The 15,295-nt window shown below is 39.0% G+C and overlaps 1 protein-coding gene across 1 annotated transcript in view; it reads left to right on the forward strand.

The window, feature by feature from the left end:
- The window catches only part of LOC117403811 (integrin alpha-2-like), a 52,821-nt gene that overhangs the window by 3,003 nt on the left and 34,523 nt on the right, over nt 1-15,295 (forward strand). Inside the window, exon 2 of the mRNA XM_059000189.1 lies at nt 13,459-13,582. Within this exon, the coding sequence (XP_058856172.1) occupies nt 13,459-13,582 (124 nt within the window). The remainder of the gene's footprint in view (nt 1-13,458; nt 13,583-15,295) is intronic.

A 15,295-nucleotide genomic window follows, 5' to 3' on the forward strand; every position in this document is an offset into this window, starting at 1 on the left:
GGTAGTTGCACACCAGCAGATGTTTTACAAAGCGCATCACGAGAATGTCAATTCCAAGCAACTAGATCCCCTTCTTGGGAAAGTAATGACCAATGTGAAATGGGAGGAAAAAACAGTATATTGAGGACCTAGAGCAGGAAAAATTCAGACCACTTGCTATGTATTTATGTATGTATTAATTTTTTATCCCATGTATTTTTAAACTCCTGGGGTAAGAACATGTTGGTTCAAGAAACAAAGTAGCCCCCGAAGGGAAGAGAGTCTCCTGCCACCTGCATCACTTCTTGGAGCTCCCCCAGTACTGAGCAGACACTACATTATTAGCTCTGACAGCTGTGGATTCAGGGGCTGTGTTGAGGTGTTTTTAATATTTTATATAATATCACCCTTGTAAATGACATCTTCGTAAATGAGTTTAAACTCAATTTTAATTAAATAATAATAATAATAATGATAATAATAGGCATGCTTAGTGTGAAAAAAATAAACCTACATGTAGTTGAAAGCTGTGTTTTGTTCCCCTGTAGCTATTTAAGTGTTGTGGTTTAATAGCTTAAGAGCTTGATGTCCCACAAAGTGCTCACCACAAATGTCAGATAATTTTCAAAGTGCTTACTGCAGTCTAAAGCCTCTAAAATAAGTTCTATGTTAATGTTCCTCAATTTGAAAGAAACATCTCAAGATTTTGACTCCAGATGTATTCACTTCAAGGACTGTTTTCAGGAATGTTTTTTTTGTTGTTTTTTTTTTAATGCATGTTGTTTAATTAAATCCAGCTTGCAGTTCATGAAACTGCTCCGCGGTTTGATTTGCGTTTATTATTTTCTTCATTCTCCAAAGCGCTGCTTAAACTGATAGAGTATGTTTATCAACATTCCTTAAATCAGTTCTGAAGGTTTTGTAAATCATTTTTCTGCACTTTTCAAGTATTTAAAGACTTTTCAATTCTTTTTTGCTTCCAGTTTTTTGTTAAAATTATCAGGTATTTTTTTCTCCTTTAAAAACTGTAGAAAATGTGCTCAGTGAAGTTGTATTGCAGGCCCTGTCCTGTAAAAATTCAGTTTCACTGCAACACCGTTTTATCTCCTACCCATATTGGAGGTGGCATTCCTCCGACAACATGCCACTGTGGATAATGTCCAGTTTATTACTAGTAATACAACAACATGGCAGTTAGTAACATGACAAGTTTCCCATGCATCATGTGACAGGAAAATGGCATGACTAGATATCATACTACTGTACTTTCTGCATCAAAAAAGCCTCTTCCAAGGAATAAGGGCCCTATATTTAACCGCGGGCAGCTATAGAAATAATCATCATGCTTGTCATCGGTATTCATGTAGCGTTTGTCATTCAAACAATACATACAGAACAGCTCTTATTGCAGTTACTCAAACCAGTATGAAAATGAAATCCAAAGTAGACGGTCTATTCAATAAAGACACTTTGGCTGTTCCATCCATCTGTGACAGGCAACAGGAACTGAAGAGCAGCTCCTGGAGGCAAATGAAGGCACCTTAACACAGACTGATCAAACACACAAACAAACAAACAAACAAACAAGCAAACAAACAAGCAAGCAAACAAACAAACAAGCAAGCAAACAAACAAGCAAACAAACAAGCAAGCAAACAAACAAGCAAGCAAGCAAACAAACAAGCAAGCAAGCAAGCAAACAGTACTCGAAGAAAATGTCTCTGAAAACTAAGAACATTGAATTTGAGGCGAGTAACTCTTTGAGCCTGGCTAGTTATATAAGCACATTGCCTTGTGTGACCAGCCTGTCTACAAGCCAGCATGTGTTGCTCAGTACAGACTCAGCACTGGCCACGAGTCTTCTGTTTGGTAGAGTCACATGATCAGTGATGATGTGGAAGGATAATGTGGTAAAGCAGCCATCACTCAGGCAGACTGGAGGCAAAAACTGGAACTTTTCTAAATAATCATTCAAAATAAACATTAGCATGGTGGTCAAACAAACACTTTCCAAAAACAAACTCTATTTTTCAGGTAACGTTCAGGCTTAGCCACACCTTCACTGAACTGCATGTATATACTCTCTAATCCTAACAGAACTGACTCATCTAACCCTGTCACAGAACTCCCCATACCCAAAACAAACATTTCTTTGTTCCTTTAAAATAGGGCGTGCCTTCTCCAGGTGGCTAATTGATTGATTGATCAACCAACCAGGAACTGCATTTCTAGCATTCTCAGGCTGTTCAATCAGACAATCAGCCTCCCCAGAAAGACACATAAGAACATAAGAACATAAGAAAGTTTACAAACGAGAGGAGACCATTCGGGTCGTTTGGTTGTTAGTTGCTTATTGATCCCAGAATCTCATCAAACAGCTTCTTGAAGGATCCCAGGGTGTCAGCTTCAACAACATTACTGGGGAGTTGGTTCCAGACCCTCACAATTCTCTGTGTAAAAAAGTGCCTCCTATTTTCTGTTCTGAATGCCCCTTTATCTAATCTCCATTTGTGACTACTGGTCCTTGTTTCTTTTTTCAAGTCGTAAAAGTCCCCTGGATCGACAATGTCAATACCTTGTAGAATTTTGAATGCTTGAATCAGATCACCGCATAGTCTTCTTTCAGTTATTTTAGCCTGTCTGCATACGACATGCCTTTTAAACCCGGGATAATTTTGGTCACTCTTCTTTGCACTCTTTCTAGAGCAGCAATATCCTTTTTGTACCAAACTGAACACAATATTCTAGATGAGGTCTTACTAATGCATTGTAAAGTTTTAACATTACTTCCCTTGATTTAAATTCAACACTTTTCACAATATATCCGAGCATCTCGTTGGCCTTTTTTATCTCTTCCCCACATTGTCTAGATGAAGACATTTCCAAGTCAACATAAACTCCTAGGTTTTTTTCATAGATTCCTTCTTCAATTTCAGTATCTCCCATATGATATTTATAATGCACATTTTTATTGCCTGCGTGCAGTACCTTACACTTTTCTCTATTAAATGTCATTTGCCATGTGTCTGCCCAGTTCTGAATGCTGTCTAGATCATTTTGAATGACCACACCAGTTAACTCATTTAAAGCCACGTAGCTGTGCAAAGGACAGCCATCTTGGCTTCAAGCAGATGCCCTGCTCCTGAGCCAATATGGTTGCCAGCCACAGAATTATATAAAAACATAAGAAATTCAAGAACATCAGAAATTCAAAAACAGGAAAAGGCCATCCAGCCCACCTTGTTCGCTTTTGTGCCAGCGTGCTCCGTTAGCACTCAGGAGAGGAAAAACAAACCCCTCTAACCAGGTTAGTACGGGAAATGAAACCTCTGGGAATCTGTGGCTAGACGGTCCGTCCTTCCTCCAGACGGCTAGCTAAAGGTCTTATTGTGGTCACAGAGAGGGTTGTACAATATTGTTCATGACAGCATCCAGTGTTTTTTTGAAGGGTCTGATAGCCTGTGCTTCAACAACTCTGTTGTTATTCAGTTCTGAATAAGCCCTTCTTCAGCTTCCACCCGTGGCCCCTGGTTCTGTTCTCTGTGACCTGTGAAAATAATTCTCAGCAGTTACTTTGTTAAACCCCTTGTCAATTTTAAATGCCTCTATTAAGTTGCCTCTGACTCTCTAGGCTATACAGATTCAGCTCTTTGTCTATCTTCATATGACAGCCCTTCAATCCTGGAATTAATCGTGTTGCTCTCCTCTGTACTCTTTCCAATGCCTCTATATCTTTCTTATGATATGGGGACCAACACTGGACACAGTATTCTAGGCATGGTTGTACCAGTGCATTGTATACTTTTACTCGAGATTTGAATTCAGCTGTCTTGGCTGTATAACCTAACATTCTTTATAGCTTCTCCGCACTGTCTAGTTAGCTTAAGAGTTTCATCCACTACTACCGCCAGCCTTTTCCTACATAGCTTCCTCTATTTCATTTCTATTCATGCTGTACTTGCCTCAAACATTTTTGCGCCCTGTGTGCAAGGCTTTTCATTTATTCACATTACATTTCATCTGCCATGTTTCAGCTCAAGCTCGAATCTTGTCTAAATCTCTTTGTTTTATTAAAGTTGCTGATTGGGAGTTGGCTACACCTCCCAATTTTGTGTCATCTGCAAATGTGCATAGCTTACTGATTATGTCTTGGTCCAGGTTATTTATATAGATTAGGAATAACAATGGTCCCAATACTGATCCCTATGGTACCACACTTGTTACGTTACTCCAGTTTAATGCCTGTGCAGGGTCTCTGCCCTGTCACAGTAACGCACAGTACCCTGTAGCTTCTCTCTTGTGTAAACCACATATTTTCAGGAACACACACAAGCAAGAAATGCCTCTGTCTTGTGGTTGCCAGTGTTGTTTGTGAGTTTAGCCAAGAACTAAATCAGCTTTTGTACCTAGAAATCAACCTGGACTGTGAGTTTTGACAGCGTCTGACTGTAACAGTAAACCCTGGGTATTTCTCTCTGTAGGACAGAGCTATTGTGTGCTTCAGCAGAACTGAATAAGTCAATGCAACAAATTGCAATGAAGTACCAATGGTGGGAAACTGGGTGTCACTGATTCAGTAACACAACTGCAGGATAAAAACCATTACACTAGCTACTTAATATTCTGCAGCCGTATTACTGAAAGAACATTACAACTGTGTGAATCTCAGATAACACTGCCGTGTTATTTGCATTTTTGTGATTTTTTCCCCCCCGTCATTTTTATGTTGAGCTCTGCATAACAGTTTTGATAAATGAAGCTTCTCTCATCGGCAGTATTCCTGAAAAATGAAGACGGTATAGCTCAGTTTGTATTGGAACGTCACGTTTCAAAGACATTAAATAAAGGAATATATGACAAATGGAATTTCTCTACCATTCAGTTTCATATGGATTCCAAATTGAGTTGTGCTGTGATAAACGCCACAGTTCAATTCGGATAAGCAAACACCACAAAGAGAGCAGTGAGAGCCTAGCAACAGGAGCCTGGCACTGAGCTAAATGACTCATTTATTCAAAATCCGAGTGGAAGACAATGAAAAGACCAAAGCGCTTTCTTAAAATAGATAGACTCAGAGGATGCATGGCATTTACTTGGAGACAGCAGTGACCCTCACAACTCAAGTACCCAATCTGAGATCCTGTCTGGGATTGTATCTGCTCGGAACACTGCGGTCTCATTGTACACGTGAGGCAGCAGTTCTATAGGACATTGCACGAATAGTTCGGTTCAGAATCTGTTCTGTTCGGAAGCATTTCAGAGTCTCTGCAATTACTTACAATTTCATTAAAAGAATGTTACTTTAGTGAATCGAGAGTCTCTTACAGCAGGGGAAGTTGTGACAAGGTTAGAGCTACCTGAATGGACTATTCTCCCATAAAGCGAGCTTTGTAGTTTTCCATATACTGTACTTAACAAAAATGGAAAAATCTAGCATGAAATGCTGTACTACTATTATGGCTGATTTGCTTCAGAAAGTACAAACTGTGGTATTGTGTTTGTGGTCAGCTTGGTGTCAGGCTGCATAGCATCCAGGCTTTGTATTCTAGTCTTTAATGAGTTGAATAAAAAGAAGAAGATTAGAATTGTCTGTGCACAGTTTCTGTTGGGTATCTTAGTCCCTGCAGGGCATGTATATCCGAGGCAACAGAGAAAGAACAGACTGATGTGTATGAGAAACTAAACTCTTTTGGTACTTCAGGCTATGTTTTTGCCATTCAATCATACAAATTATGGGCAGTATTTGTTAACTGAATTATTGTATTTGAAACTTTTCCTAAATGTCTACTTCTTGCATGCTACAAAATTGTTTGTGCCTGTCAGAAGGTAACTGGAATGGGAGTAACAGAATGTCCAGCCAGCGGGTGTATTTACAAATAACTGTCCGTTTTTAATAATAAAGAATCCACCCTCCATTCCAGGAATGGTATTAGGGTAAAACGGCAGGTTTACAGTCCCCAAACAAAAAGGTTTCACGTAACAAATACTGTACAATAATGCACTAGTGCACAGACACAGGAAAGGTGAGGTTTCTGCTGTGCTGTGCTGTGCTGTGCTGTGCAGGGGTAGTGATGCTTCCTTGGTTTGTGCTGGCTCCTTGGCTGCAGCTCTACTCGTCTGCAACACAAAAACACAGCGCTGCAGCGCGTTTGTACTTTCAATGTGAGGGTCCGTACTCACGTAGCTGCGTCCCCTTTGTACTGCCAAACTCCTCCCTATGATCAGCCCGGCGCCACGCTCTATCCAATCGTTTCAAGCCCCACATCTGATCACAATAGATTTGTTTAGCAGTCTTGCAACCACGTTCTTTCTCCAAAATGGCCGGGTCGGGCCATCTCTGTGAAAGCGTACCACCAAACTTACTCAGCACCCTTCCTGGTCGGGAGGTAGACTTGCTGCTCAGATTCTCTGTGTCTGCCAGGATGATATGACCAAAACAATTGCTTTGCTGTTTCAGACAACTTTGACACACCAGTGACAATGGGTTGCATTTCTTTCTTTGCTGTCTTTCAAATATTTTTATATAACCTGGTACATAAATCACATTTATATTAATCAAATTTAATCAGATCTACTTTTCAATATGAACACAATTTCACATGCCCACATTTGATATTTTTGCTGCCTTTTAAAAAACATTTAATCCCTATTGTTGCAGAACCTAGTAAAGATGGACGGAATTCATAAGATACATGCAATTCTAAAAACAAAATCAAATGTAAGATAGAGTTTACCATCGAAGTTCACATGCCACTGTAGTGACACTGCATTGTCATTGGAAACCACTGGATTAGGCAGAGCAGTCAGATAGTCTAATAGAAGTGTGTCTATTGCAATACCAGGTAACGGCTGGCGTTTAGTACATATATTGCAGGGATTTACAGGTCATGCAACACCAGTACTCTGCCAGCCTTTGTGCAAATCAGGTGACTGATTAATAAGCTGTTCTCTTGAACACGTTGCAGCTGGTGCTGGTAGATGTCACATGCCTTCCTTCAGGAACAGCCTCACTGCACATTCCTACATACTGGTGTGCTTCTACACTCAACCAATTGCTACGTCCTCAAAGTTCACTCCATGTCTGCTTGTTGTCTTGGACCAGTTTATTGAACCTCTATTAATGCTGAGGAGCACAATAATAAACAACTTTGATATACAATTTATTGGGCTGTTTATTTAACAATCAAAGCAGCACTGGATGGTTAAAACATGGCCATCCCTGGAATTGTATTCATGTTCACAGACAAAGTAGACTTGCATGCATTGTAGACTTTTGTATAACCTCTGTACACAAAGGGCTATATTTCGTTATATATACAGGCGTCTGCTAATTAGACACAGTACTCTCTTGACCTGACTGGGAAATGCTTTTTAGCGACTCATTGAGAAACGAGACCGTCAGCATGGCCTAGGGTACCTAACAGATGGGGGGGGGGGGGGGGGGGGGAGTCCATTCCAGATTAATAATAATTGCAGTTCTCCATATAAAAGGTTGTTTTCTGTAGTGCCATTCCAGCAGGAAACTTACTTGTGTGAATTTTCAAGATTGGGTTCAGCTTTTTATACAGCTCCGATAAAGAAGGCTACATGGACCGATTACTAAGTTGTAAGAAGGTGGCAGGACAGTGTACTGTATATCTGTGATTATCTTATAAAGTGTAAGAACAGGCCTCGATTGAAGCCTGCCCAACTGTAAAATGGCATTTACTTAAGAAAATAGAAAATAATGAAGTTAATGATGATGCTCTTTGTAGAAACATCCAAAGTGTTTATGGCAGTGCGTTGGTTAAAATAGTTAGCTGCAAGCAGTACAAGGCTTTGCATGAGTAGACATGACATCATGAGCTTGAGAACTAAATGACACCAGAAACCGTAGATTTACCTAAGTGAACCCTTAACCACACCAAAATGTTGATAAATTGGATCTTTCAAGCTAAATATTGTAGATTTTAAATATGATACACAGACCACCCAAGTGACCCGCATATTGACATTAAAACCTGCAGTCATTCTGTCCATGGATTTGAATCCATGCAAGATAGATTTTAAAATGAGATGCGGTCATAAACAATTTAAAAAGCTATATTCACTCATTCATTCATTCACAACACTTGTTGTGTAATAGTAAATATTACTTTAATTATTTTGTAAAGAGGAGTCCAAAATTAGCATATTGTTAATGAGATGTAAAACTGAGGTCCCATTGTAAGTGACTCTGCAGCAGCAGTTGTGATGCACAGTTCACCCCCTAGTCTCTGTAAGTCACTTTGGATAAATACATCTGTTAAATGACTAATTAATAATAATAATAATAATAATAATAATAATAATAATAATAATAATAATAATAATAATAATAATATACACTAGTGTGCTCATTTATTAAAACAACCCATTGCTTCTGGTGTTTGGATTTGTTGTGCATATGAAATAAAACCACTGCAACTGAAAATCTTGTAACATTGTCAAAATAGGCAAACATGTGCAATTAATTAAAAATAATAAGAGAAAAGGAAAGTTTTCCGATAACTAATTCCGATATCAAAAGTCATGTAAACACAGTTTTCGGAAAATGTATCGGAATATTCCGAAAGTCAGTTTTCGGAAAACAGAACCTAGAAATTTCCGATTAAATTCCGAAAACAAAATGTATATCATGTAAACACACTTTTCAGAAAACTTATTCTGATACTGCACATGTGCAAACTTTGACCTTCATTCCTGCACGTGGTTTTAGAAAACAGAGAAAATAATAATAATCTGTAGTCAGTCTGCATGCATCCATCTGTCTAGTTAGGGATAAAGTAATACATTTGTTAAAGTCTGTATGTATTTGCTAATAGCCCATACTGAAGCAGCAAATGTTTTCCAGCTTTAAAATGACGTGATAATTTAAAATAATGTCTGATAATATAGAACAGGATGAGCTGTTGGAAAGACTGATTGCACATTGTGGGGAATCTGAATAGAGGTATAGGATAGTAATCTTTGAATTTAAGACCTGACACTTCGATAAAGCACTTGAGTTATTGGATTGGTCTCCGTTCTATCACAGAAATGTCCAGTCTTCAAATCGCTTCTACAGTACTTTGCATGTGAAAATATCCTGCATTTTCCGAAAACTTCAATCCATGTATACAGTTGAATTCTAATTAGATTTTCTATCGTTAATCATGTAAACACAGAAAAGTGATGTTTTAAGAAAATCAGTTTTCTGATTCAGTTTTCCAAAAACATTAGTTTTCGGAAAATGCTTTGTCATGTAAACATACTGAATGACACACATGGTGAAATGCAGAAGACTCTTTACAAGTTGTTTAAAATGCCTAACAAGCATGAAGTGGTCTAACATTTTCACACATGAGTGCCTATTGTTTCTATATCACCAATTACTGACTGGAAATGTACATTTTCACACCCAGAGATTTTCATGCAGGCAGGTATATAAAGGATATAAATGAAAATTCCTGAGGTGTTCTAATACATGTGCACACTGCTGTACCTGCACAGTGAAGCCACTTTCAGTGGTGGAGATATAAAAACAGTCCCATGGATGGTGAGGTGGTCCTGTATCTGAACTGTTAAATAGCATTGATCATTGTGTTCTAATACATGTGCACACTGCTGTACCTTGTGCATTGATCATTTTGTTCAAATACATGTGCACACTGCTGTACATTGTGCATTGATCATTGTGTTCTAATACATGTGCACACTGCTGTACCTTGTGCATTGATCATTGTGTTCTAATACATGTGCACACTGCTGTACCTTGTGCACTGATCATTGTGTTCTAATACATGTGCACACTGCTGTACCTTGTGTATTGATCATTGTGTTCTAATACATGTGCACACTGCTGTACCTTGTGCATTGATCATTGTGTTCTAATACATGTGCACACTGCTGTACCTTGTGCATTGATCATTGTGTTCTAATACATGTGCACACTGCTGTACCTTGTGCATTGATCATTGTGTTCTAATACATGTGCACACTGCTGTACCTTGTGTATTGATCATTGTGTTCTAATACATGTGCACACTGCTGTACCTTGTGCATTGATCATTGTGTTCTAATACATGTGCACACTGCTGTACCTTGTGCATTGATCATTGTGTTCTGATACATGTGCACACTGCTGTACCTTGTGTATTGATCTTTGCTATGCTTGAGAAAAGAGCATGCACTGGTGTTGACCCCTGATTGAAGTCTGATTGAAGCAGGGAGCCAGGAACTGCTGCAATATAAACACACTTCGCAAAGCCAAGCATATATTGTATCTTTAAGGCTAATTCCCTCTGGAATGTGGAGGGGGGGGGGGAGACCCAGTCCATCTTCACTCCAGCTGTCACTTATTTTGCCTCCATGAGTGAACCCAGCCCACTGAGCAAACAGACTGTGTGTCTGATGAAGGGAAAGCATCCTGCTTTTGAGCTGATTGCAAAACTCTACATGTTTAACACTTGGATAATGTTTAAATGTTTAAACTTTTAACTTTTAAAACCCCTAGTAAGAAAAAGTAACAACATAAAGCCAATGTTTTGTGGCATTTAAAAATGTAAAAGAACAGCGGCCAGTACTATTTAACAGTTGCATTTTAAAAAAAGATATACACCCACCCCTCGTTATATCGGCCCTCTCTATACTGTGGATTTGGATGTGTCGCAGTCCTGGAGTTGGCTTCCCATTTTTACAGTCTAACTGTGCATGCCTTAGCTGCAGTATACATTGGCAAATTCACTTAGAATTATGTTAATTTTATTTAGTACTGCACATCACAAACAAAAATATTCAAAACAATTAAAAACAAAGCATTAATATTGTACTGTTATCACATACACACGTGTTGCACAATAACACAAATTAAATATCTACTTGCTGACACGGTTTTTATTTTAGCCAAAGATGTGTTCACTTGTGGCAGCAATGCACTAGCAAAAGTCACAAGACAGTGATGTCAGCTCCCTAGCAACAAGCCTCCTATGCTGGGAATGGATTCTTTCAATGCAGCGGGTTTGTGCATTTGAGAAAGGAGAGGAAGACTGATGAAATTAATTGGAGACTTAAGCAGTTACCCTCCACAGTACGAACTGCTTTTTGTACGAAAAATGAGAAAAAGGGATTGCGTAGAGGATTTATATTGGACCCTGACCCCCCCCCCCCCCCCCCTCACCCCCCCCCCCCCCCCGATAAAACAAGGGAGTGGTTGTACAGTATTTGTTAGCCTATTTGTTTTTCTATGGGTCTCTCACTATATCGCGGCCCTCGATATATAGCAGATTTATATTGGACCCTGACACCTGCGATATATCGAGTGGGCGGTGTATTTTATTTAGAGAATTAACAAGGGCACACAACAATTGAAAATCTATTAAATCGTTCACCATGCAATACTTGACCTATGGTTGAAATGGAAACCTCCCACTTGCAGCCAATTTACTTTGAATATCTTTGGCAGTCAATCTCGGATTGTTATTAACCTTCCTCACAATTCTTCTACTTGTTCTTGGTGAAAGAACCTTCTTTCTTCCAGACTGAGGGAGTGTTGTGACAGTACCATGAGTCTTGTACTTCTTGATAATAGAAACAATAGTTGAAATTGGGATACTCAAATGCTTGGAAATCTTCTTGTATCCTTCTCCAGCTTTATGACAATAAATAATTTTCTTCCTTATCTTCACATAACTCTTTACTTTTTCCCATATTGACTTATTGGTAATGACAGCAATCATCCTATGCCTAACCCTTTTATACTCTCTAAGAATGTACAATGCAGCATTTTCTAGAATTAGGTTCTGCATTATCATATTGAAATTTCTAGCACCTTGTAGACAATACTATCATAGTATCAAAGGGTATGAATACTTTTGAATTAGCATATTTGGAGTTTTACAAAAAAAATGCTCAAATAAATAATTGTAGACATCTGTTTCTTGTAACTTTTTTTCCTCATCCACAAAAGCAAAATGTTTGCTACAAAAGGTTATTCCTAAAACTCTTTGTTTCTAAAAATTATAAATTTGTGTGGTCCAGTGGTTAAAGAAAAGGGCTTGTAAGCAGGAGGTCCCCGGTTCAAATCCCACCTCAGCCACTGACTCATTGTGTGACCCTGAGCAAGTCACTTAACCTCGTAGTTGTAAGTGACTCTGCAGCTGATGCATAGCTGATGCACAAATAAACAAATAATATATATATATATATATATATATATATACATATATATACACACACACACACCTGTAAGCGTGACCATGTGATTGGAAGGTAAATCTTTGCAACCATCTCCAAAAGTCATGCAAAGATTGGACTAACTCCACCTTTCATGTTAAGCTTCAACCAATAGTACTCCAGCCAGGGCATTTTAAAGGTGCCTCTCTCTGCAGTCTGTGACATGTGTTAGAGTTGTCACGTGTTAGAGTTCTTACATGTTAGAGTTCACCTACTCCTCTGCAATCTCCAGCTCTCCAATCTCCATGTTGAACACAACAAACATTAACCAAGGGTGTCTCTGTGAGCGGAGTATAGGAGACCTGGAGGCCATACAAGAAACAAACATCAAATCTGATGTTTCTTATGCTGGCATCATAGATTACCCCTCATTTCTAGTTATGTTTGCAAGAAAAAGAAACCCTTCACAATACCTGCTTACCACACAGCTATCTGAAAGCCACCAGCCTGGTAGTCTAATTTTGGTATGAACCTTTTCTCTCCATGGCCTCCTTCAGCTGGAATGTACTGTCTGATAAGCTGAAGTCATGATAGAAAACATGTGTGTTTGAGTTATTAATTTAGTTTTGGTCGCATTTGTCTTGCGGATGGATCTCGATGGGCAGTTCTAATACTCAAGCTCTGCATTTCATACTGTTTCACATGTTAGAGTCAAAATGCAGCTAAAACATTTTTAAAATAAAAAAATAAATAACGCAGACGCATTTGGAAGTTGATAGTACATGCTTGAGGCACAAGCATTCCTTTTGGGTAACATGATAATAGCTGCACCTTGCTAGCCAAAGCATGAGTCTGAAGCATGTATTGAAAGGAACTGATAAATGAGTGACTTACAGCTGCTGCAGGTCAGGAGCCAAGGTCTGGGGGGTTATATCTAGAGCAGCTTAACAATTTTTACAAACATTTGTTTTTAGTTATGCTAGCCAAGTACAAATCAATTGCTAATGTGGGGCATGATTCAAAACATTTTGAGAACCCCTGATCTAGAGAAGTGAACACTGTCCTTGCAGTATGACATTCTTTATCCCAAAGTAATGTGAGTGTGCTGAGGGGTCCTGTCTGTGCAGACGCTTGCTTCTCATCATACTGTAGTCATGGAAGGGATGTATGTTACGATGTACTTGTTCAGAATAGTCAATTCACTATTAACTACTGGATTGTAAGTATACGTGTACATGTAATAAATGGGATTGTCTTGTTTTTGCATATTAAAGACAAAATAACTACGTTTTGTTGTCTTTTCCACAGCTTGCCTTCTTCGGATTTCAGAAGCTTTTAATGTTGGAATATCAGGAGCCAAGGTATTCACAGGACCTGCCTCTGAGCAGTTTGGATACACAGTGCAACAGTTTACAAGTGCTAACAGCAAATGGTAAGAATGATGTCTTCAATGCAAAAAGGGTTTTCTTTGTGGAGCTCTAAACTTTCTGCATTCTTATTTTTCAGTTGTCTGTATTTGTTTTAATTTTTCAATACTTGGGATAATTTACGGTACATTTTTTATTTCTTATTCCATTTCCATATGTATTTAGCTATTGCATTCATTTCTGATTTTTGAAAATGTTTGGCTGCTTCACATCCTGTAAGTAATTGTCTTACAGGATGTGAAGCAGCCAAACACCCCATCCACCTGCTGGGAGGTTGTGCTCCTGCGATGTTCTTTAATTAAAACAATTAAGTCATTGCTCAGCTATGTGTGTGGGCTGGAAGCATTTGATCAGAGCCTAAATGAATATGAAGCAATAACACTTAAAAGCCCAGGCAATTCCGAAGGAGGGTAACAGTACATGTACTCTGCTGTTTGACCACTACATGGTTCATTGCTCTGCTGTGAATATTCATTCCACAACAGCATACAGTGCATATGAGTTATGGGAAACGCAGCATTCCATAAATAAGAATGATCCCACAGTTCTGGTTCAGTCTGCCCCCACCACTTATTCAACTGCTTAAATTTGCATTGTCATGGAAATCCACAGTGTGATACAGCTGCCTTATTGTGGTCACGTGACTTTTGGTTTCCAGGTGATAAAAGCCAGACTCTTTTAGCTGGTTTCACAGCACTGGTCTTGGACTACCTTACCTAAACTAACATTAGGTCTTCTAGATTAGTGTTAATTAGGGTCTGTGAAAATAGCCATTTAGAATGTAGCTTCATATTCGTTACACATATTAATCTAATTCTCTCAGTAAACTAGATTCTGGGTATCACAATTGCATTAACCCTTTTGCAGCAGTAGTTTTATAAAGCTGGTGTCAGAGACAATTTGAGGTAGTGATTTTGTTTTTATTTGCAGGGTTATAAACATGTTCTATAAAGTTAACCTCCCACCCTATTTCACAAGTAAAGCGCACTTCTTCCACATCACTGTCCTGATTTGACTTGAGGTACACTATTCATTAAGAGATGCCATTCCCCTTGCATTGCATGCCTGGGGGTGTCTGCTTGTCTTGCTAGTGTAATTATTGCTCCACCTTGTTTGATGGTTTTTTAGCACATTTATTTATTCCTAAAATGAAAAAGACTGTGGTAAAACCCTTACGTACACCTGGGATTATGTGAGCAATTAGGAAGCAAGTGTAGGCAGGTTTCTTGTTTCTTCACGCCAGAAACATCTGTGAGAACACCACACGCTAAAACCTGCCTAAGAAAATAATACCACGCGAAAGAAAATGGCTTTGTTGGGAGTTTAAATCTATGACAAACGGAGACCTCAAGGGGTCCTGAAGCAGACTGTGCTGTACAAACAGGGAGACCTCACTGAGGTCCCTCTGCGTTCCCAATGGATCACAAACACGTTGACTGGGCTGGGGTTCACCAGTGAAATGCCACTGCAGTACCTGCACTATGTTAATGGTGCAAATAGAAAAGTATAGGGCTTGGCTTGGATTAGTCAGTATATCAAAAACCTGCACAGTATTGAGGCCAGCAATTTGTTTAGATGTGTTCCCACATTATTTCCCTCAATCTGGAAACTGGTACCAATAGATTGGCCATGCTATGTGACAAATCCTGTCTATGAAATTGATTTAATCAGGGCTGCCATGTAGAAAGCACGGGGAAGTCCTTGCTCCTGGGACGTGT

This window comes from Acipenser ruthenus, chromosome 1 (assembly GCF_902713425.1).
Source record: "Acipenser ruthenus chromosome 1, fAciRut3.2 maternal haplotype, whole genome shotgun sequence".
Lineage (NCBI taxonomy): Eukaryota > Metazoa > Chordata > Actinopteri > Acipenseriformes > Acipenseridae > Acipenser > Acipenser ruthenus.